At 43.9% G+C, this 25,503-nt stretch overlaps 1 protein-coding gene and 1 long non-coding RNA gene across 7 annotated transcripts in view; one reads left to right on the top strand and one right to left on the bottom strand.

The window, feature by feature from the left end:
* Positions 1–25,503, top strand: part of LOC134225695 (uncharacterized) — a 137,705-nt gene that overhangs the window by 66,452 nt on the left and 45,750 nt on the right. For all 6 annotated transcript variants that reach the window (XM_062705986.1, XM_062705984.1, XM_062705982.1 and 3 more), the window contains one exon: positions 9,521–9,864. In XM_062705986.1, coding sequence (XP_062561970.1) covers positions 9,521–9,864 — 344 coding nt within the window. The remainder of the gene's footprint in view (positions 1–9,520; positions 9,865–25,503) is intronic.
* Positions 3,021–3,416, bottom strand: LOC134221286 (uncharacterized). The gene is made up of 3 exons (XR_009982303.1): positions 3,313–3,416; positions 3,189–3,257; positions 3,021–3,129 (listed from the first exon to the last, which is right to left on the bottom strand). It is a non-coding gene; the product is annotated as an uncharacterized LOC134221286 (long non-coding RNA).

The raw sequence follows: 25,503 nt of genomic DNA, 5'->3' as shown, positions 1-25,503 counted from the left end.
GTGCGGCCTTCGAGCAGATTCTGCGCCCGCTCTTCTTCTGCTGAGACGAGACGTTTCTTCGGCTGAACAACTCCCAGGCTGTCTACTGCGAAGTATTCCTTCATCATTTTATGTAGGTCCTCGTCCGAAGACGGGCCGCAGGCGCAGATGTGAAACACAGAGTGTACTAAATTGGTGGCGTTGTTGTGACTCCCTCCACCACAAATTGTCCAACCTAACCGCGTTTTAACAGCGATCGGCTCGTGCAGTGCACCCTCGCGGCTCTTTTAACAAGGCTGAGGTGCTGATCCTTCATTCCGATGAGAATTCTTGGCCGGACATTTTGATAGGAGGAGATCGGAAGACCTTTGAGATGTTGATATAGCTCAGACAACTCTTCGACATTAAGAGACTGAGACGGAAGAAGTAATTCAGCAACTGTGCGTACTACTTGCATGGTGTACATCTCGGAGTCGGGTTTTGAACCTATCTCAAGCTTGACATTCTTTTGAGTCATCCTCTCGACGCTTCGCTCCTCCAGTCCAAAGCAAGCATAGCGGGGCCGCATCTCCCTCAAGTTGTAGCTCATCCGCCAGTTCCTTGTCGAGCAAGGTGAGCTCGGACCCGTCGTCCAGGAAGGCGAATGTTTCAATTGATCGGTGTTTACCGTGCAGCACTACGGGTAGGTAGCGGAACAACACCTGACTAGTGGTAATCCGATGGGCATGGCATCCGTGCTCGCCCAAGTTCGGAGCTGGTATAGGTTCTTGACGCTGGATCGGCGATAATTTGCTTGTGTCGGTCGATAAAGTATTCAACGGCAGCGATGTGTTCTTCTGGGCATTATGCAGCAATTCGTGATGCTTCAACTCGCAGCCATTCTTCCCACACAATTTGGCTTGACATCCACCCTTATGTTGGCGTAGACACCGGCGACAGAGCCCTAGATCTCGAACCGTCGCCCAGCGAGAATCGCGAGAGAACTCCAGGAAACGTGTGCATTTGGTGATCGATTTGCAGCTTCCTTTGCAAACTAGGCAGCTATCGGCTGCAGTTTTCACGTTGGATAGCGCTGCGAAGCGATGGCCTTTTGATACTTCCTGGGTGTGAGCATTGACGAAAGAGTTGCTCTTCTTGGCTGTGCGTGAGTCGTTACGCAGAGTTTTGGATTCGAGTGTGGTGTTCGGAATGGTAACAGCGCTAGCAGCTTCTGCTAGAGAGTAGAGCCAGCTGCTGAAAGACGGTAAATTGACCGTAGGTAGCGATAATCGGTACTGCGCCCAATTTAACTTGATCGATGGTGGAAGCTTGTTGACGAGTTGGTGAAGGAAGGTCATATTGTAGAAGTATTCTTCCAATCCACATGCGTCGACGGTTGCGCAGAAGTTTTCAACGCTGACGGCAAAATCTACGATGGCTTCTAATTTGTCCTCCTCAATGCGGGAAGGAGTTGATTTTAGACATCATGGAATGGACGATCACCTCCGGTTGCCCAAATAACATTTTGAGCGTCGACATAACCCCGCTGACGTTCGATGGATGTAGCAGCCGGCTTTTGACTGCTTCATGCGCTCGACCCTTCAAGCTTCGCTGCAAGCGGACGATATTTTCCTCTTTGGTGAATCCACACAGAGCGGTGGTGCTATTGAAGGTAGATAGGAACAGAGGCCACTCTTCTGGATTTCCAGAAAAGGTTGGAAGATCCTTTGAAATAGCTTGTCGGGCGGCCAACTGCTGGCGTGAGATCGAATACGGTTCAGCTACTTCCTCTTGATCTTGATTGTAGAGTTGGTGGCCTCGCAACGTAGATGAATGAGGATGATTTTGCTGATGAACCGAATGCCGGCTCGAGACTGGGACAAATCGTTGATACTCTGGAACCGGTGTGTTACGTGAGAACCGATGCAACGGATCTACTTCCGAGCTGTGGACGATGGTAGGTGCAGCCACTCTACCTGAATAAGGCAACTGTGCCATGGAAACCCGTCGCGAAGGTTCAACCCTTGGGATGGGTTGATACTGTTCCTGTAATGGAGCTTGACTTGTTGTGCCGAGAGCTAACTGTTGCATTCCGGCTCTCAAAGCCGGTGGATCTACGTTGTAGCTCAGCATGGACTCCGGTGCTGGGAATGGATCAGGGGGATTAGGCTCTGGTACCGATGAGCGAGTACTACCAATCCGTGCAACTGCTGGGTTCCATAGTTGCATTTTACCAGCGTGTATAGTCGGTTCGATCTGGCTCTCAACATTGGAGGCGATGGGCACACCGCGGGCCGCGTTCGTAGATGCGATCCAGTTCTGCGTTCTGCTCATTGATCCATTCTTAGACGAGCCATTTTCACTCATAGCTTGCTCCAACAGTTGATATTTCTGCTCCAGGAATGCCCTTTCCTTTTTAGCTTCCTCCGCTGCGATTGCTCGTTGTCGCTCTGCTTCACACCGCTCGACGTTCCGCATGTCCTCCAGCAGCTCCAGCCGCAGTAGAACTGGTTTCCTGGACACCTTTCGCAGATTCGCATTTGGCACAACTCCAGGGAAAATTCTCTATCTGCTGCGTGACTCCTACACACTGGAAGTGATGCCATTTAGAACACACGTCGCATTGCACCATTTCGGCTGAATCCAGTCCACGACACACCTGGCATGTTCTTCCGGGATGAGACTCCTCCGGATCAGCCGTGACCACCACTTGCACACCACCATTTGCACCTAGATTTGCACTTTTTACCTCACCAACCACTCTTCCCGACCGTAGGGTTCGACTTGACATGACCGATTCGGATTTGACGCGAAATTCGTTTTCGTATATAAACGAAAATAATAAATTGTTGGAAATTGCCAACACGGGGGAGGTTTTCCAAAATAATAACCCCGGAATAAAACGACCGTTATTTGGGTTTTACAGTAAAGGGAGTTATTATTTTCCTGCAATTGTAGGAACTCGTTGTAGTGTACATAATTTGTTATAATTTTTCTCATTATCAGTTTTTCCCATTACCAATTAAGACTCATTGTAGAAGGTAAGATAATAAGTAATTGTAACTCACGTTTAGTCCCGTTTCTGTGTCCAGTCAATGTCAGTCCGTGAACCAGTCTAATGTATGTCGATTCGTATTCAAGTCTGCACTTCTAACGTACTATTTCTCCGTACTATAATATTAGGGTAATTTTAAGTAATTGCATGGCTTTTAGTTAGTCAAATAGTGTACCAACTTAGTTCGTAGGATTCATATAGTATTTTAGGTTAAGGGTACGTAGATCTTTTGGTGCTATTCTACCTGATAATCAGTTTAGATTAGGGGAATTCATATATCAAATAGTTCACAATAATACCTTTAAAGGTTCACTTAATCAAATAGCTATAACGATACATAATTCACTGAATATTTCTAAATTTCCTTGCTTCACGTTAGCATGCCTGCCGTAATAACAACGAGATATAACTTTTTTCTCAGCTCTACGTGGCTCTACTCTAGTTTGCCTTCATCCTTCATACCAATACCTGACTCACAGCTGCGACAGTGTAGGTTCTGTCAGCTTAGTCCGGTCCTACCTGCTTATCGTGAGGGGTACAGCTGCGGATCACATAAAGAGATCCAAAACGTAGAGGCGCGCTGTCGAACGTTCGCCAAAATGTGTTAAACGCGTCCCTCGAAATAAGGACATTAACGAACTATCCTTCGTGTCGTTCAAGTTATCTGTTTCGAAAGATCTTGCCACAGTTATCAATTATAAATTTTATTGGCCAGAGGGAGTCGAAATTCGCGAGTTTTAGTCAAAAAACGATATAATCAGTGTAAGTGATACTCATACCAACGTACTAGGCTAGATGTACCAGTCGTGGCTATAGCACCAGTTGTCGCATTAGTGCTTTATATGCGAAATGGCCAATCAAATCACCGCAAACCAAGCATATTCATATGATACGATAAAACCTTTTGATCTCCTTAAAAACAAGCGGAGCATAATTGTAAAAATTGATTTTGCTAAATTTTTGACGTCCTTTGCACCAGTTGTCGCACTAGTGGTCCCTATTGGGCCAATCCCATAAGAAAACAATGGGATTTGCCAAATAAGGAACCAAAATTAAGAATAGTGCCACAAGTAGTGCATGCGTTCCTATTATGAATTAATCCATTTTGATGATTATAACAAATTTTATTGTGGTTTTCACAGCTGTTCTTAGGAACAGGAAGTAAAACCTTTCACTTGATATATAAATTCCACCCACATGCCTTTCACTTATTTAAAAAAAAAAAGTTGTTCTTATGTATGGCGACAATCTGATTCTAATTTATTAGTAACTGCTCCTTTACTCCCTCCATGTTTGGACATGTCAATTTACGAGTCGTTCTTTCTTAGAGAATTCTCCGGAGGTTCCCCCAGGAATTCCTTCGGAAGCTCTTCCAGGAACTCCTCCGGAAGTTCCTCCAGGAACTCCTCCGGAAGTTCCTCCGGAAGTTCCTCCGGAAGTTCCTCCAGGAACTCCTCCGGAAGTTCCTCCAGGAATTCCTCCGGAAGTTCCTCCAGGAATTCCTCCGGAAGTTCCTCCAGGAATTCCTCCGGAAGTTCCTCCAGGAATTCCTCCGGAAGTTCCTCCAGGAATTCCGGAAAAACTTCTGGAAGAATTCCTCCGGAAGTTCCTCCAGGAATTCCTCCGGAAGTTCCTCCAGGAATTCCTCCGGAAGTTCCTCCAGGAATTCCTCCGGAAGTTCCTCCAGGAATTCCTCCGGAAGTTCCTCCAGGAATTCCTCCGGAAGTTCCTCCAGGAATTCCTCCGGAAGTTCCCCCAGGAATTCCTCCGGAAGTTCCTCCAGGAATTTCTCCGGAAGTTCCTCCAGGAATTCCTCCGGAAGTTCCTCCAGGAATTCCTCCGGAAGTTCCTCCAGGAATTCCTCCGGAAGTTCCTCCAGGAATTCCTCCGGAAGTTCCTCCAGGAATTCCTCCGGAAGTTCCTCCAGGAATTCCTCCGGAAGTTCCTCCAGGAATTCCTCCGGAAGTTCCTCCAGGAATTCCTCCGAAGTTCCTCCAGGAATTCCTCCGGAAGTTCCTCCAGGAATTCCTCCGGAAGTTCCTCCAGGAATTCCTCCGAAGTTCCTCCGGGAATTCCCCCGGAAGATCCTCCAGGAATTCCTCCGAAAGTTTTCTAGGAATTCCTCCGTACAATTCCTCCAGGAATTCCTCCGGAAGTTCCTCCAGGAAGTTCCTCCGGAAGTACCTCCGGAAGTTCCTCCGGAAGTTCCTCCAGAAATTCCTCCGAAAGTTCTTCCAGGAATTCCTCCGGAAGATCCTCCAGGAATTCGTCCGGAAGTTCTTCCGAGAATTCCTCCGGAAGTTCCTCCAGGAATTCTTCTGGAAGTTCCTCCAGGAATTCTTCTGGAAGTTCCTCCAGGAATTCTTCCGGAAGTTCCTTCAGGAATTCCTCCGGAAGTTCCTCCAGGAATTCCTCCGGAAGTTCCTCCAGGAATTCCTCCGGAAGTTCCTCCAGGAATTCCTCCGGAAGTTCCTCCAGGAATTCCTCCGGAAGTTCCTCCAGGAATTCCTCCGGAAGTTCCTCCAGGAATTCCTCCGGATTTCCTCCAGGAATTCCTCCGGAAGTTCCTCCAGGAATTCCTCCGGAAGTTCCTCCAGGAATTCCTCCGGAAGTTCCTCCAGGAATTCCTCCGGAAGTTCCTCCAGGAATTCCCCTGGCAGTTCCTCCAGGAATTCCTCCGGAGGTTTCTCCAGGAATTCCTCAGAAATTCCTCCAGGAATTCCTCCGGAAGTTCCTCCAGGAATTCCTCCGGAAGTTCCTCCAGGAATTCCTCCGGAAGTTCCTCCAGGAATTCCTCCGGAAGTTCCTCCAGGAATTCCTCCGGAAGTTCCTCCAGGAATTCCTCCGAAGGTCCCCCCAGGAATTCCTCCGGAAGTTCCTCCAGGAATTCCTCCGGAAGTTCCTCCAGGAATTCCTTCGGAAGTTCCTCCAGGAATTCCTCCGGAAGTTCCTCCAGGAATTCCTCCGGAAGTTCCTCCAGAAATTCCTCCGGAAGTTCCTCCAGGAATTCCTCCGGAAGTTCCTCCAGGAATTCCTCCGGAAGTTCCTCCAGGAATTCCTCCGAAAGTTCTTCCAGGAATTCCTCCGGAAGTTCCTCCAGGAATTCCTCCGGAAGTTCCTCCAGGAATTCTTCTGGAAGTTCCTCCAGGAATTCTTCTGGAAGTTCCTCCAGGAATTCTTCTGGAAGTTCCTCCAGGAATTCTTCCGGAAGTTCCTCCAGGAATTCCTCCGGAAGTTCCTCCAGGAATTCCTCCGGAAGTTCCTCCAGGAATTCCTCCGGAAGTTCCTCCAGGAATTCCTCCGGAAGTTCCTCCAGGAATTCCTCCGGAAGTTCCTCCAGGAATTCCTCCGGAAGTTCCTCCAGGAATTCCTCCGGAAGTTCCTCCAGGAATTCCTCCGGAAGTTCCTCCAGGAATTCCTCCGGAAGTTCCTCCAGGAATTCCTCCGGAAGTTCCTCCAGGAATTCCTCCGGAAGTTCCTCCAGGAATTCCTCCGGAAGTTCCTCCAGGAATTCCTCCGGAAGTTCCTCCAGGAATTCCTCCGGAAGTTCCTCCAGGAATTCCTCGGAAGTTCCTCCAGGAATTCCTCCGGAAGTTCCTCCAGGAATTCCTCCGGAAGTTCCTCCAGGAATTCCTCCGGAAGTTCCTCCAGGAATTCCTCCGGAAGTTCCTCCAGGAATTCCTCCGGAAGTTCCTCCAGGAATTCCTCCGGAAGTTCCTCCAGGAATTCCTCCGGAAGTTCCTCCAGGAATTCCTCCGAAGTTCCTCCAGGAATTCCTCCGGAAGTTCCTCCAGGAATTCCTCCGAAGTTCCTCCAGGAATTCCTCCGGAAGTTCCTCCAGGAATTCCTCCGAAGTTCCTCCAGGAATTCCTCCGGAAGATCCTCCAGGAATTCCTCCGGAAGATCCTCCAGGAATTCCTCCGGAAGTTCCTCCAGGAATTCCTCCGGAAGTTCCTCCAGGAATTCCTCCGGAAGTTCCTCCAGGAATTCCTCCGGAAGTTCCTCCAGGAATTCCTCCGGAAGTTCCTCCAGGAATACCTCCGGAAGTTCCTCCAGGAATACCTCCGGAAGTTCCTCCAGGAATACCTCCGGAAGTTCCTCCAGGAATTCCTCCGGAAGTTCCTCCAGGAACTCCTCCGGAAGTTCCTCCAGGAACTCCTCCGGAAGTTCCTCCAGGAACTCCTCCGGAAGTTCCTCCAGGAACTCCTCCGGAAGTTCCTCCAGGAACTCCTCCGGAAGTTCCTCCAGGAACTCCTCCGGAAGTTCCTCCAGGAACTCCTCCGGAAGTTCCTCCAGGAACTCCTCCGGAAGTTCCTCCAGGAACTCCTCCGGAAGTTCCTCCAGGAACTCCTCCGGAAGTTCCTCCAGGAACTCCTCCGGAAGTTCCTCCAGGAACTCCTCCGGAAGTTCCTCCAGGAACTCCTCCGGAAGTTCCTCCAGGAACTCCTCCGGAAGTTCCTCCAGGAACTCCTCCGGAAGTTCCTCCAGGAACTCCTCCGGAAGTTCCTCCAGGAACTCCTCCGGAAGTTCCTCCAGGAACTCCTCCGGAAGTTCCTCCAGGAACTCCTCCGGAAGTTCCTCCAGGAACTCCTCCGGAAGTTCCTCCAGGAACTCCTCCGGAAGTTCCTCCAGGAACTCCTCCGGAAGTTCCTCCAGGAACTCCTCCGGAAGTTCCTCCAGGAACTCCTCCGGAAGTTCCTCCAGGAACTCCTCCGGAAGTTCCTCCAGGAACTCCTCCGGAAGTTCCTCCAGGAACTCCTCCGGAAGTTCCTCCAGGAACTCCTCCGGAAGTTCCTCCAGGAACTCCTCCGGAAGTTCCTCCAGGAACTCCTCCGGAAGTTCCTCCAGGAACTGCTCCGGAAGTTCCTCCAGGAACTCCTCCGGAAGTTCCTCCAGGAACTCCTCCGGAAGTTCCTCCAGGAACTCCTCCGGAAGTTCCTCCAGGAACTCCTCCGGAAGTTCCTCCAGGAATTCGTATGGAAATTCTTCCTGGAATTCCTCCAGAAGTACCTTCAAGGATTAGTTGGAAAGTTCCTTTAGGAAATCTGCGGGAGCTCCTCCAGTAATTCTCGGGAAGCATCTCCAGGAATTCCTATAAAAGTTCCAACAAATTTCTTCAGAAATTACTAAGAAAGTTTCTTCAAGAATTTCTTCGAATTTTTCCTCATGAAGTTCCTTCAAAAATTCCATCTTAAGGTTCTTTAGGAATTCCTCCAAAAGTTTATCCAAGAATTCATCCTAAAGTTCTTCCGGGAATTCCTCTGGGAGTTCCTCCAGGGATTCCTCTTGAAGTTCCTCCAAGAATTCTTCCGGAAGTTTCTCCACGATTTCCTATATAAATTGCTCCAGGAATTCCTCTGGATGTTTTTTCCGAAATTCTTCCGAAGGTTTCACCTGAAATTAGTTGGGAAGTTTCTTCAGGAATTATTTGAGAACACTAGTTAATGATTTGAGTGTATTACTTCTACGTGAAGTTAAACGATTTATAAACAATGATATGGAAATGCTAATATCATCTTCCGAACTTAGACGTACATGTTCATGATAGAATAAGAGGCGAAATTATAGAATTGATAGTTCCTCGATAGACCGTGAGGACGTTATCGACCATTTAAATACTAGAGCTCTCGGACTGTGCATATTGAGGTCGGAAAGCAAATCCCATGCTTCCATCCATTGGTCAATCACGGAGTAGCATCTACGAAATGCATGGTCATCATGCTCATCCAACGACGGGAGTTCTATAAGCATTTTTTTTTTCTTATACATATCATGAACCTATGATCATTGATCATCCTGACAACCCACTGGACCGACTAACGCTCAATCTCACATTCAATCAGCTACGCATATTACCCCCGCGCTACAAAACATGTTGAAGGTCTCCCCAAACACACGCGACCCGCCCGATAATATCTGTTATAAAATAGGGTTACGGCTCCTTGAGTTCATACCATGTACCCAAATCAATACCATTCGAAAACAAAGAATTGGTGCGCAAATTGTTGTATTTTTCATTTTTGTAATTTTTTTTAGTAGTGAGAACAACAAAACACGACACAAATTGAGCCTAAATTGCCTATTTTGCGATTGCTATTAATATAGGAGCATGTTATTAATAATTGAACAGATACCCTAATTTAGATATTATCAATAAATAATTCAGTTTCGTCCTTCTGATCAGGTACAGCAATGTATCAATTTGCTCATATTCCAATATCAATCATTTTGCGCTATCGTTACCACAACCTTGACTCTAGGATCTCGATTGTAGCGATCGCAATTTTCATGACGATTGCGTTGCCGCATACACATCTTAAACGCTTTAATTACACTATTAAATGCATTTAAATGAGATAGTTAAAACTGTATCAACATCAACCCAACACACGTGCGTCAATTAAAGGCATTCCATTCCTCATTCCTACAGTTTACGTAACCGCAGTCTACATTAACGATGCTGAATTCATACGAGTTGAAAACTGAATCTGTTCTTCCCAATTGCAGGCAAGTGCTAGACCCCAACTCGGAGTCGGAGATTGCTCCATCGCCGGCCGGCGAGCCCATCCAGTCCAAATTCTACTACGTGCCGGGCGATGTGGAGAACTGCCGCGAGTGCAGCGCCGAAATTGTGAGCCCCGCTGCCAAGGCAGGTCTGCTGCTCGATGATGACGACGATGAGGACGAGGAAGAGGACGACCTTGGGGACGACGATGGAATCGATGACGACCTGGAGGTGGACGAACTGGACGTGGTCGATGACGATGGGTTCTACACAGAACGGTACGACACCGTTATGGAGGAGGACAGCATCGGAGGGGACGACGAGCATGTCTACAGTACGTATACTGGTAAGTGAGATGTATTTATTAGAACAAATAAGTTGAATAATTCAATACGAAATTTTCAAAACGACTTATCTAACGTTGTGTTTGAAGTTAAATTCATTCTCATTCAATGTACATCAAGTGGCAGCCAAATAATTCCGGAACCTTACTGATGCAAATTACTTTCCCCATTATGTTTTACATCAGAGACGTTGTACTCTATGAGAGTGCATAAACGCCAGACCCACTACACGATGGCGAAAGATCAAACCGCTTCGGTAAACCACCAACTCAATTTGCATACCAAGATACCAAACAGCCCCGTATGCTAATCCGTGGTCGCTAGTTTTTTTTTCGGTCGTATGCCCCGTTTATATCGGAAAAGGAGAAACTACGATCATGGGTAGCAAAACGGTCACCTAGAGTTGAAAATGTAACAAATAACTGTTTTTAGTAACACTTTTTCTCGGCTGCCACAACATGGGGTGTACAAAAAGCAAAACTGGATCTACGCGGTCACACCGGCATTAGAGAGTCGCATACTTCATCAGTTTCAATACGAACGTTTCAATCCCGCGCGGCGGCGATAAAGAGCTGAACGTGCGTGGGGCAAGGATGTGTTTTTTTAAATCACCCAGGCGATAAACCAGCGGCAAACACGGAAATACATACATAGTTGCATAATTAATTGTGATGGGTGTAATTTCTTGATTAACATTCCGAATACGGTTCATTATTTTTTATTCACCTTGAACCATTTTCCATGAGTAGGTCTAATTTGAGCAATTTTGAAGCATAACAATAACAAACAACACGAAAATTCCATATATGTCGGTAAACTGATCATGTTTTCCAAAGTCGAGGTCGGTTATCTTGTTCGCCAAGCTCGCATGTTGGCAGTTGAAAGAAGGCGCAAATTAACTCAATTAAAGCTGTTGGCGTTGAGAGTCCGAATGTGTACCATGCCAGCGCAGTACCCGAGCAATAAAGAAAGGCAATAGCTAGTAAAGAAACTGTAAAAATTGTGGTTTGGATTACTGTACATGAATGCAGAGAATATTTTGACAAAAAGTTTATTTGTACGAAAATCGGCAGCGCACAGTGTTTTATTTCCTCATTTTCACGATCGAAATACTAAAACTCGAAAAGTGTTGATTTTGGATATAGGGTTTGTTCACAGAAGTTTCAAGATATTTCTGGAGCGCATCTTTCGATAAAAAACAGTTTGACGATTAATCCCCCTGAAAGTGAGTTGAGAAGATTATTTTCCACCAGAATAAGATAGACACGTAGTGTCTGCCACAAAGTTGTAGCAAATATTAATACGAGCACCTTTGCTGAACATGCCGAGTCTCTATCTCTTATATATAACAAACTTAAGACGTTTTATATAAAAACTCCATAAAAATATAATTTTTGCAATTCCTGATCATAATATCTGGTTTACAGTTTGTCTTTGAGTGATAAAACGGCCTACTTTTCCATACCAACGAAATGGGTGCTTTAATGAACATTATGCAACTCAAATGGGTTGCATAATATTCATTAAAGCACTCATTTGGATGCTATAATGAAAAACCAACCTCAGAACAGTAGTTACATGACTACATTTTGCTGAATTAGCTTCGGTAAGTGCTCAAATAGTGTATTCTATGCGCCCCGTAATAAATTAAATAGTTTGGTGGACATGTCATCAAAAAATTCCAAAGGCAAGTACATCTATCGCTTCACGGTTTATCGAACTGTTCAATGTGGCACGGTAACATGGAATCTGATTGTTCTCTGAAGCAACATAATTAATTGGCAAGAATGATCATGTGAAGTAAATTAGATGTACAATTTTGGTGCAGATTCATCAAATTTAAGTCCATTTTTCGTTATTGCAAAAAAGTAGCGTATGCTACTCGTTGCAAAACTCGATTTTTCAGCACTCGTAGTATTTATCCAACTCGGCAAGCCTCGTTGGACAAACGTATACAATTCGTGCTGAAAAAATCATCTTTTTGCCACTTGTTGCACAAACTACTATTTTCGTTCTAACTCTTTCCAATGATTTTTCCAATTTTCCGTCTCTTCTACAAAGTTGGTAAACAAGCAAAATTATATGTTTTTCCTGAACATTGTAACATTCCATCTCACATACAACAAAAGTTATCTTTCAATTATACAAATTCTTAGAGGTATTTCCACTTGTGATTACTCGAGTCTCTTGCCTCGAGAAGACTTTTGTCGACAAAAGTTTTCCATGTTAGTTGAAAGAAGAAATGGGCGACTTTCAGCATATCGTGGACTTTTTTGCAATTAAGGGAGTAATTACAAGTGGAAATACCTCTAAGAATTTTTTTTTTATTCGTATATTTATTTGGTAGGCACTTTTGTGTTCTTGACCGCTACTGTGCCGTGATCTACTGTGGTACTCTGCTGTACAGAGTCCACACAGAATCTATTTTTAGATGTCCATTATTCGTTATTGTTATCGTTGCCAGTCCCATATTATCGTGAGTCTATTGTGTCCGTTTGTCTATATGGTGAATCCAGTGATCGTTGCTTTGTTCGGTTGCCATTAATCGAAGTATGTTGGAGGAATGCCTCCGAAAAGAACAGATTTGTCAGCAGTGGTGCATTTGAACGCGTTCAATTTGCGTTCACAAAAAATGAACTGAACTTATGAGCTTATGAACAATAGAGGTAATAAACTATAGAGGGAGATTATCGCTGTCGTCACTGGCGAAACATCTTTTGCTGGCGAGGATAGGGCACTAAATGTCAACGAAGGAAAAATCAGAACGTTTTGACAGATAGGTACCCAACATGTTTGGGGACGATAACAAAGGGAACCGCAGCGACAATCGTCCTCTATAGTTTATTACCTCTATTTTATGAACAGATCACGCGTTCAGATCGAAAAACTGAACTCGAAGGAGGCTTTGAACGAACGTAGTATGAACTCGGTCATTCGCTAGCAGTTTGTCAATGTTAGCTCCTGCTTGGATTGCTGTTGTCTTGCCGCTTTTTTACCAAACAAACTGAATTATTCAAGTTGAATCCGCATAAATACACATTCGCATACACATTCTTTATTGAATTGTTCAAATAACGGAAATTTGCAGATCGAAATTCAAGTTATGAGCAGTAAAACCTCATCAATCAACATGGAGATGCATATTCAAGGAAAGGATAAGGTTTCAAAATACTTGATGAATCGCCAATTTTCTTCAATCAAAAATAAAGAAAGCTCTATGTTGTTGTTTGCGATGATTTTACAGTTTTCGATTGAACTGTTATTGAATTATAATATTGAGGATGACAATAGTTGTTTTACTTAACGAGCCTGGATTAAAAACAAAGAGACGCAATACTGCTACATTTAACAACCTTGTGCTCGATTGGAACAACTGATTTGACAGCAAATGCGCTGTTCCAATTTTGACACTTCATCTCTTTGTTATGAGTGCAGCCTCTTTAGTTTTACTGACAGCTACAATTTGAAGTTCTCAATCAAGGTGCCACATTATAGAAATTCATTGCTGCTGCTTTGGCTGCTAGACATTTCGAGAAATTTGTTTGACAAATTAAACATAATTGTAATTTAATTCGATTCATCATCGCATATTTTATCAACTTGAATTTGATTGTAAACTGCTTCAACCGTAATTGCTATATGCATAATATTATTATAACTTACTGTTAGCTAAGATAATTTTATCTTTTGATTATAACTTCTCATCAGAATGTTTTACCAAAAAATGACATAAAAAATCTCAATAGATATTTTTTACTTTATTCGGCTTTCCGACTTGCATGCCGTCATTGTTGATATAGTGAAAAGCTCGATAACATCAATGTATGTAATGCCACGCGTCTTAGCACCTATGATTTATATAGGGTATCTGTTCCTATATCAATAACAATAAGCCAATGCGCATATGAAATGCATTTATTTCTCACCCAATAATCAAGTAACATGAGAATAATTATGCTCGGCTCACGTCATTTTTAATTGATAACAATTTGGTAACTTCAAAAATGAAATTGCTATCACATTATAGGAGTATTTAGCTAAAAAACATCATCACTGCCATGCACCAATTTCAATAACATTCAAAAACAGTTAATCCTATGCCTGTACCTAGGGTAAAACGTCCTATCGTTGTGGTATGCCCTAATGTTGCGGTAGTGTTAAAGTAGTCCATTCTGGATATAATACCATTGAAAACAATTGTGGGTGCGCTAAAACTCTTCGGATTAACGACTAGAACAACAACGACCAAAATCCGTTCAAAATAATGAAAAATCAACGTTTTTTGTTAAAAGAATGAATCCTTTGAGCCTATTATTGCGGTAGAGATAAGGTCGTATTGTTGCGGTATCGCTCTCCATAAGAATTACATGCAATACCGCAACAATAGGACTGACCTTCAAAAAAATATCGCAACGATAGGCAACTGCGTCCTATCATTGCGGTAGTATTTTTATTGTGATAAAAACAAAACAACATAAGTTCAGCACAATTGACGTAATATTTACGCAACCATAGATAACACGCGACCTATTCAACCACTACAATGTAAAAATCAACCAACGGGTAATTTTTGAAGAATTTTGTAATCAATTTTGTTTTGACACGGTGCTTAACCCTCCATAATAGGTCGTTTTACCCTATATCAATAATACTGTTTCCAACATAAAATACGCACACTTTCACTTGTGTGTATACGTAACGATATGATTGCAGTGGTGCCGAATTCTTCAATGTTTTGTATTTGGGTTGAAATATAATTACAAAATTCCAGTCTTTGTTGTAGTTTTCAAACTTATCAGTTCAATTTTATGTTTGTCATAACTTATCTCTTCGCTATCCCTTGTTTTACAAACATAAGAGTTGAATTCCACAATGAAAGTTCATTAAATCATTTTTGAAATAAAAATCTAGGTCGGCAACCCTTGCAAATGCTGCAGGCCATGTAAATAGTTTGGAATACGGACAAGAATAATTTGGACGTTGTTCGAAATAAACCTATATCAAACTATAGGAAATCGCGTTAGTTTTTCAAATATGATTATATTTATAGTGAAAATGTGATGTGCTCTATGTGTTGTGAAGTGTATTTTGAAAGGATACATTTGTTTTAGCTTGAAATTGAGTGGAAAACAACGGCGTGAAATGAGATGAATCTGCTAGTAGCAATCGAGCAGTGCATCAAATCAACAGTTCAGAGGTAGGAAAATGAAAATAAATGTGTTTTATAATTTTGTTTTTAATAATTTGAGTCTTGTGAACTAAAACATTACTCAAACGGAATTTTAAATAATATTCCAAACATTGGAAAAGGTGGTCTATTCATTATTGTGTACATACGATGTGAGAAATTGTAATCAAATTGATTTTTTATTTGGTTTATCGACGGTTGAGATTAATATACGGGCTGTTATTAATATGGGAACAGATACCCTATAACTTTTTCTTTTTTTTTTCGTTGGGGCGTAAAACCACTGCGTCCATTGAGTAGAACTTTTGTGGTATTATACTTTACTTTAGCATAATTTTGAACGCGTTCAAATTTTAGATCAGAACGCAGAGTTCAAGAGCCAAATGGAAATTTTGAACGATGATCTTAGATTGCTGTGATCAGGTTCTGTTTTTAAGAACGCACATGCTATTCTTAGCTCGCGTTCAGTTCAAAATGCAACACTGTTTGTCAGTCGTCATTAGGCAGCCGTGTCGGTGAGGCGCGTTCCCAAAACGCCACCGTACGGACTGCGCTTCTGGCGACTGGCAAGGGTTTGGTGGAGGGGCTGGGAATCGAACCCATGACCATTCGCTTATGAGGCGAACGTGTAGCCAACTACGCTACGGGACCCCCCTACCTCTAAGAATATGTATAACTTAAAGATAACTTTTGTTGTATGTGAGATGGAATGTTACAATGTTCAGCAAAAACATGTAATTTTGCTTGTTTAACAACTTTGTAGAAGAGACGGAAAATGGGAAAAATCATTGGAAAGAGTTAGAATGAAAAATTAGATTTTTATGGGGTTTTTACATAAAACGTCTTAAGTTTATTATATATAAGAGATAGAAACTCGGGATGTTCAGCAAAGTTGCTCGTATTAACATTTGCTACAACTTTGCGGAAAATACTACGTGTCTATCTCATTCTGGTGGAAAAATAATTTTCTCAACTAACTTTTAGGGGGATTAATCATCAAACTGTTTTTATCGAAAGATGCGCTCCTAAATATCTTGAAACTTCTGTGAACAAACCCTTTATCCAAAATCAACACTTTTCGAGTTTTTGTATTTCGATCGTGAAAATGACGAAATAAAACACTGTGCAGCGGTGGCGTTTGTCTCAGTTTTGGTCGGCGGCGACGGCGCCACACCGGAAGCCTTTTTAGCTGACGGCGACGGCGTGAATCGGAGTGGCGACTTTTTTTAACTATGTTCGTTTCTTAAATATTTTTTTCTGCATTTTTTCGGGATATTTTCATAACATTAACGGGAGAATCTTTTGAACTCAGCCGAAAAAATCTGATGAACTAAATTTAGCAAAAAAAAAAGGATTTGGAAATACTCGGAAGTTGGCTTTCTTAGTCTGAAGAATCAGGACGATTGTTTTTACTTGCCCGGCGTTTCGTCCGATGGTTTGTGGCCTTTTTCAAGGGTTGTATAGTCTATCGTAAATAATTGTAAACCAAGTTCGATCTGTGGTGAAGAAAGTGCTTTTCATGCTTGCTTTTTTGTATAGTTTTGAAAAAGCGATTTTAAAATTGAGTTTTTTGCCAACATACAACAACTGTAACGGCTATTGACGATAGACTATATGACCCATGAAAAAGGCCATAACCCATCGACCGAAACGTTGGGAAAATAAAAAAAAAACATCGTCCTGATTCTTCAGACTGATAAAGCCAACTGTTTGGCAAAAAAGGGCTATTTGGTCTGAAAAGCCATTTGGCCCAACGGGTCATACGGCCAAATGTCAATTACTGAACGGGTAATATGGTCAAAAATATTCACTCGTTTGGCCAAATGACTTTTTTGACCAATTGCCTTTCTGCCAAACGAACATTTTGGCCGAATGCCGTTTTCGATCAAGTAACTAGTCCCTCCGAACGACATTGTTGACCGTATGTCAATTTCGACCAATTGATATTTTTGGCCAGATGGGTATTTGCCCAATGGTTTGCTTGGTCAAATGACATATTCTGTCAATCTTCTTTTGGCCGAGGACTTCAGCCAAATGACCCTTTTCGTCGTTTGGCCGAAAGTCATTCAGCGGAAAGCCATTTGTTCGCCGGAAGTCATCTAACTCAATTCCATTTGTCCGAATTTAAACGTTTGTTCGAAATGGTTATTAGATTGGAAAAGGTTTTACCGGAAATGTAATTTGGTCGAAAGCGACATACAGCCAAAAGGGATATTCGGCCAAACTTTTAATCTGGTCGAAAAAGTAGTTTGGTTTGTTTGTTTGGAGAAAATGCTGTTTGGTCGAAAAAGTTGTTTGTTTTGCCGAATAGATCATTTGACCAAAAATGGCGTTTGGTAGAAATTGTTGTTTGGCAGAAAGAACCATTTCCTGTTGGAAATTTTCTCGACGTCCCTGAGCATAAAAGTATCATCGTGTTAGCCTTTTTTATAGAGGGATGAACTAACTTGGGTGCTCACCCTTTACGTACCATGTGAGACTAACTTGAATGCTCAGTGCTCACCGTACTACCTGATTTACGCTCTAGCACACCAATTTGAGACTTATTTGGGTGCCCACTCTAGCACACTCTGAAACTCCTCCTGACACACGCTCTGACACACCATGTGGGACTTACTTAGGTTCTCACTTCTGACATGCCATGCTGACTTGAGTGCTCGCCTTTAACATACCACGTGAGGCTGACTTTGATACTCACTCTACTCTCCTCTGCCATGCCATGCATTTTTTTTTTTTTTAACGAAGGTAATGGAAATCTGCAAACAGACACCTGGGGAGGCGAACCCAGGTAGTGTGGGGATGGGATCACCACTCCCGCCCCACTAAAACCAACTCCTTCCTCTCCAGTCATTCCCCCGGCCCGCAATTAAGCAATACTTCGGGGATGACTATTGGGCATTGCGCCCCTCCATGACGTACACAAGTGCACGTATGCGCCTCAACTCTTCGACACTCCCCATGCACATTTGCACAAGACACACTGGCACCACATGTGCCCCAACACTCACCTGCCTATGCCGCTTGAATGACTGCAAGGGACCAACTAACAGGTACCCTGCAGGGGGTACCCCATGCCGCCATCTCACAACATAGACAGTCCTCACTCAGTGTGGTGTTCACCCCGTCCTGCAACAGGGTGACACCACTTGTCTACCAAGCTGGAGGCGACCCTAGGTTGGTGGCTCCTATGCCGCTCCTACCTCAGCTACGAGGCAGACCCTTTCATGTCTCCTATTTCTGAGGTGCCGCAGAAGCATCAACCCCCGACACTCCTGCCAGTCATAGCGAGACTTTCGTGTCCCCTACTTCTGAGGTGCCGCAGAGGTATCTGCCCCCCGACACTCCTGCCAGGCCTAGCGAGACTTCACTCAATCCGTCCCTAGCAGCCGGATCACACTACTGCCTAAGCAGCCACTCTGACCATACGTACCGTGCGAGTCTGACTTGTGTGCTCGCTCATACATTCAGTCCCAATCGCTTGCACCACTTGTGCACCACTCTCCTGACATTCAGTCACTCACTCAGTGGGGGTTGTGATACCCCCATCTCCCATTTTTATCCACTCTGTGCACCTCCTGTGCATCGTTTGGGCGTGGAACACCCGGCACGTCAGGCGTGCCTAACACTCACCTACCCAGGCTTTGATACTGCCAATAGGTCACCGTTAGGTGCTTTGCAGGCAGCACCCACCTATTGACATTTCGAAGCCCAGATAGTCCTCAGCCAGTGTGGTGGTCTCCCCATCCTGCAACGGAGTGGCACCACTTACCTTACATGTCTCCGATTTCTGAGGTGCCGCAGAAGCATCAACCCCCCAACACTCCTGCCAGACGCAGCGAGACTTTCGTGTCCCCTACTTCTGAGGTGCCGCAGAGGTATCTGCCCCCCGACACTCCTGCCAGGCCTCACCAGACTTTAGTCATTCTAACACTGCCGACCATGCGTACCATGCGAGGCTTACTTGTGTGCTCACCCATACACTCGGTCCCTCACTCTGTGGGGGTATTACGAGTAATACCCCCAGCTCCCATTCGCTTGCACCACATGTGCACCACTTGGGGGTGTGTGGGTACCACCCACTGCCACCCACTGCCACCCGCTTGCCGCCGAAGCAGCCCTCACTCTGTGGAACCTCCACAGGCTCCGTTAACGACCTGGCTAATTGTTTCACCCCCCAGGTCATTCATCCCTTCGGCACGGGTCGCCTGACACCTTGGGATTCGGGGTTAGGGGCTTGTATGCTTTAAGCGGCACACGGTCGCTTGATAGGGTTTGCTTGCGGATATGTGGTTTTTGGGAGGGAATTAACAGAGCCCCCTGTTAACCCCACCACCTCCTAGGCAGAACCCCCTGACTCGCAGACAGCTGGGGAGGGGTCGTCAAGCCCTTGGACATGGTCCCTGCTGCCCCCTCTGCCATGCCTCGATGTGTCGATAGCGATATGTAACAACAGTTCTAAACTACGATCCTCCTACCTCGACATGTGCAGTCCTATGCGCTCACTCTTTTGCCATGCCTCGTGGTGGCGACTGCGATTGCCACCCGCTGCGCCACTCTTACCTCGACAGGTGCATACCTCTCATACACTTCCCCGCGCTCAGCCTGCTTTCGCTCTAGCACTAGCTAACCAATCACAAGTTAGTCATGCTTGTTGAATGCTGCTCGGCATACCATGGAGGTACTGCCGGAAGCAACCATGGCCTGACAGGAATTGTGTCAGATGGTAGTGAACTTCGCCAAGGGGTCTCTGCACCCAGCTCGATATGTTAGGTATCAGCCGGTGGGTCCACCTACCTTTAGAAGAGTTATCCCACTCGCGCTGCCATCTGGCAACCGAAATCACCCTGATGCGTTCGCGGGCTGCTCTGGTGCAACGTAGCTTGAAACACTCCTCGTCTTCCCGGATGACCAGCCCGACTGGCATCATGCTCACAATCACTCAGAATGCATCGTGTCATATCGTGCGGTAGGCATATATCACTCTGAGACACATCAAGCGGTACGTGCTCTCCAGCTTCCGCAGGTAACTGCCCAAGAAACAATTGTTGTTTGAAGAAATGTCTCTTACAGCCACGCTATTCAGCTGTATGTTTAATTATGATTGATTTATTGCATTTGATACTACTATACCAACCTTGTTCGCCCAAAAATGGAGAATCTATTCAATAACAGTAGTTCTATAAGCATGTTGAAATAAATGTTTAAGCTATCACCTTGCAACAATGGTTCAACTACAAAAACAATAGAAGAGCTACAGCAACATTAATTCATTGCTTGTTACTACAAAGCTTGTTACCCGAACTAATAAAGCTTTTGTTCAATGTTATGTTTGATATACTGTTGTTTGTGTAACATAGAAGATTGGAGGAAACTATTATTTAGCATTAGTTTGAGAAAAAGTCCCGAATACAAGTTGAATAACGTTGGTTTTGGTAGCATCTCAATTGTTGTAAAAAATATTTCGAATAAAGCTTATTACAAGTTTCCGCAACAAGTATTTTTTTATAAAAATGTTAAAAGAGGACTAATTCTTACGAATAATTTTTATCTTGATATTATTTTATGGCTTTCATGAACTATCGATTTTTCAACTAATTAATTTATAGAACTGTGACTTGTTTTTTTACATCAACTAGTCATTACTACAGTTATCACAATCTCGAACGATGTGAGGCTCGAACCCAGGACCCTTCGATTGACATCCGTCTGCTCTTCCGCTGCTCCATGCAAGGTCATATAAATCGACCATATTAAACGTAGTTATAAATTATTTAACACCAAATTGAACAATTTATAACATAAACATTGCATACACAACATTTGAACATGTTTATTAAATAGAATGTATACTTACTTGATACTTGATGGGCTACAGCTCTTCGATGAACCTACGCCGAATGGAGTATCCTTCTCCACTGGACTCGATCGCTTCCAGTCGCCCTGAACATTGAGCGCCCTCAGGTCCTCTTCAACTGCAAAAAGCCATCGTGTACGCGGCCTTCCACGAAACCTGCGGCCTCTTCCGGGTTCTCTACTAAATATTATCTTCGCTTGACGTTCTTCTGGCATACGAACAACGTGACCAGCCCACCGTAGTCTGCCGTGTTGTATAAGCTTAATAATATCCAGCCCTTTATACACCTGGTACAATTCGTGATTTATACGACGCTGCCAGATACCGTTCTCCTGTTTGCCGCCGAGTATTGTCTGCAGCACCTTACGCTCAAACACTCCGAGAGCTCTCCGATCAGCCTCCTTTAACGTCCATGTCTCATGGCCGTATAAAGCCACCGGAAGAATCAGAGTAGTATACAGCGCGAGTTTTGTTTTCGTTTGCAGACTACGGGACTTAAGCTGGTTACGAAGTCCGTAATAAGCCCTATTTGCAGCTGCAATACGCCTTTTCACCTCGCGGGTAACATCATTATCACACGTCACTAATGTTCCAAGATACACAAATTCTTCTACCACTTCAAATTTTTCACCATCCAGCACCATTTCGCTACCACCACCACTAATGAACCCACGTTGATTGCCAGCGACCATGTACTTCGTTTTGCTGGTATTGATGGAGAGCAATACACGTAAAAGAATAACATCATTATCAATAATGAGCATTTTTGTTTTTTTAATAACTTTGCTTACAAAAGTCCGATCGCTTCACAACAACAACTGGCCTCTCGCTTAGGGAGTATTCTATGAAAGCATCGTGTCGATTACATTTGAAGAGTTAATGGGTCGCAACACGGAACAGTTTTCCACAAAAGTGACTGTTTTCATAGTAATTTTCATACAAACTTGAAACTGCGCGTGCTCAGTCTAGTTACATCCAAATTAGCTAGAAATTTAGGAGGATTAATAAAACATCAAATGTCATCGTTTAAGCATAGAGGAGCGAAAAAGTCAAAATTTGAATCACTCCAATGGCCATCCCTCTGGCCGCAGCAAAATTTACTAGCCGTTGTCATTGGTAGCGGAGTGAAGGCTCTCCCTACCGATTATGGGACGGAAAAAGTCTTTCTCTACCTACCTGAGCGTTAGCGTCTCCGATAACAATTTTCACGTCATGCTTTGGGCACTCTCCATAGGCTTTATCAAGACATTCATAAAACGTGTCCTTCACGTCGTCGGGTTTATCGTTTGTCGGTGCGTAAACGTTGATTAGGCTGTAATTGAAGAATTTGCCCCGTATCCTCAACACACAGATTCGTTCGCTAATGGGTTTCCACCGCATCACTCGCTTCATCTGCTTGCCCATCACTACGAAACCTACTCCATGCTCTGCTTTTTCACCGCCGCTGTGATAGATGTTATACTTGAATGCAGTATTGGTCGTGGGGTCCACGGCTCGGAATTCACGTTCTACGGATCTAGGCCATCGGACTTCTTGAATAGCAGCCACGTTCACTCCAACCTTCTGCAGTTCACGAGCCAGAAGGCTCACTCGTCCAGGTTCATTTAGGGTCCTGACATTCCAGGTACCGAGTTTCCAATCATAGTCCTTATTTCGTTGCCGGGTCGGTTGCCAAAAATAACGTTCTCTTTTTCTTCTATCTCCATTTTTCGTGGTATTTCCTGGTGAACAGACGCTCGAGGCGTACCTTCTCACTCTAGCTGATGTCAGAAGGACAACAGTGCCCAGGCTGCACTACCAGCTAAGTACACAGCCCTTAGCTGGCGGTCTTTTGTCATCGGACGACCCGTGGAAGCGTGAGATAGGAACTTGTGGGGACCAGAGCTCTGTTGGGCGCTCCTTCCTTGATGTCAACCCACCATTTTGCAGCCCATAGAATGTATATGACAACAATATTGTTGAAAACGTTTGCACAGCAACGTTTATACAAATTCAGATGAGCATCGAATGTAGTTGCCCCGATTGCAGTTTAAGAATAGTTGAATAATGAATTCTGAAACAATCTGCTTCTAATAGTCAATCCGTGCGCGCATCCGTTGCCCATCACTGTCAAAACAGCAACAATAAACAGTGCGGTTGTACAACTTCGGCAGCGCTGTTGAATAACAAATTCTAACAAATGTTATTAAGCATCACATAAACATGTTATTCAATATCAACTTGATTTCAATAAATAGGATTTATTTTGGTGGAATAAAGTATATTTATAGTAAATAAGACAACTGTACTTCACCCTTCACCGGCAGGATAAGCCGGTGTGAAGAGAGCGCGATTGTATTCCAGCCTGCGCTGTTCAATGCGTTCAGCTACCAATGCATCCCCGCTTAGACCTTCAGTGTTGGCTTCCACTCTCAGGGCCGCGGTGGAAACTTCGCTGTCGAAGTGATTGGTTCTCCACCCACAGACCTGACAGGGATCCCCGGACCTCAGATGTTGTACGCCATAGTTGATCCTAAAGCGAATTGCTAGATGATCACTATGGGTGTAACCCTCGTCCACTCTCCAGTCCAAGTCTGGTGCCAGACCAGGAATGTCAAATGTTACGTCAATCCATGACTAGTAACGCTTGATCCCCTCGATTGGTGCAGTGGCTGCCCCACTCCACTGCCCAAGCGTTAAAATCTCCTGCTATAACGACCGGTTCACGACCCACTAGGTCAGACGATAGCCTATCGATCATCTGGTTGAACTGTTCTAATGGCCACCTTGGTCGTGCAAACAACCGCCATCTTAGACCCGTCCGCCACTCAATTGCCGTTATCGACAAAGACGTTGTGCGGGTCGGACAGGAGGGAGACATCGGTCGTCGACTCCGAGACCGACTGCCACACCAGCTGCTGGGCAGTTGCGTAGTGGTTAAGATTCAGCTGTGTTACTTGCACGGCTTTTTCTTATTTGTCTCTCCATAACGTGGTTACAGGCTTGCTTTTTGCTAGCGCAGATGAGGCACTTTGGTGCCTTATCGCATTCCTTCGCCTTGTGCCCTTCCTCACCACGACGACACAGGTTGCTACGGTCTGGGCCCTAACAGTTGTAGAACTTGTGTCCCAACTCTAAGCACTGATAGCACCTGTCCACTGAAGGCGGCTGGAATTTGCTCACTGGGCATAGGCCGATCTTCAACTTCCCTCGCTCCATTACCTTTTTGGCTTTCGCAACCGGTAACCTAAGGTAGGCTACCTTCGTGCCAAAGAGACCGCCTCTTAGGCGTACAGAGGTCTTCTCGACCTTTGTATCGCAGTGTTCTTTGACGGCAGAGACGTCCAGTTCAGAACCAAGAGCATTACACCGGTCTTGGTGCGTCTGACGCTTCGCACGTCGTGACCCAGCGCCGAAAGCTTTTCGGCCTCCCGCATCGATTTAAGGACTTCAGCGTACTTTGCTTTATCAGTTTTCACCAACAAGGCCTCGCCTCTGTCCTTAGCTTTCTTTGCGGGTCAAGATGCGTTCGATTTCCGCTTTGCCCTACTGTCCAGCTGCCAGGGATTTTCGACTAAAATAAATACTCCCCCTAAACAATTAGAAAATTCCCATAAGAAAATAGAAAATTGCCAATAAAGAAATCAGGGTATGAGCAATAAATAAATATAAAATTTCCACTAATAAAACAACATTTCCATAAACAATTGAAAATTTTCCATGAAACAAAAATAAATAAACACTTTTAAAAGCAAAAATTGCAATTATAAAAAAGGATTTTCCATAAATAAATCAAAATGCTCCACGAAAAAAAAATACAAAATTTCCATAAATTTATCAATATTGGCAATAAAAAAATACAAAATTTTCCACAAAATAAGTATATTTTTTCAATAAAAAATAAAAAAATTTCCACAAAATGATCAATAAGGAGCAATGAAAAAAATAAGAAAATTTCCATAAAGAAATATAAAAAAGCAATCATACTGTGCTTTTTTCCATGGATGACCCTTCTTTAAAAGCGTTTAAAGTTCATGTAAAGTTTCATCAGCCATATTGCTTTTTTGTATTTTTTTATGGAAATTTTCTTATTTTTTATTGCTCTTTATTGATTATTTTGTGGAAATTTTTAATTTTTTATGGAAAAAAAATATTTATTTTGTGGAAAATTTTGTAATTGTTTATTGCTAATATTGATTTATTTATGGAAATTTTGTATTTTTTTTGTGGAACATTTTCATTTCTTTATGGAAAATTCTTCTTTTATAATTGCTATTTTTGCTTTTAAAAGTGCTTATTTATTTTTGTTTTGTGGAAAGTTCTTAATAGTTTATGGAAATTTTGTTTTATTTGTGGAAATTTTATAATTATTTATTGCTCATACCCTGATTTTTTTATTGGCAATTTCCTAATTGTTTATGGAAAATTTCTAATTTTAAATGGAAATTTTATTTAGCTGCCGGGATTTTCGGTCTCTTGTGCCGATGGCACAGGCCGGCTGGTACCCTCTTGCGGCCCGGCGACTTGCGCCTGGTTGGTGCCTTTCGCCTTTTTGGGCCGAGAAGTCACCTTCTCTGGTCAACGCCCTTCGATCTGCACCCCGATCTGCTCCGTCCACAA

Source organism: Armigeres subalbatus, chromosome 3 (genome assembly GCF_024139115.2).
Source record: "Armigeres subalbatus isolate Guangzhou_Male chromosome 3, GZ_Asu_2, whole genome shotgun sequence".
NCBI classification, from domain to species: domain Eukaryota; kingdom Metazoa; phylum Arthropoda; class Insecta; order Diptera; family Culicidae; genus Armigeres; species Armigeres subalbatus.
This window is presented reverse-complemented; position numbering and strand designations above follow the sequence as displayed.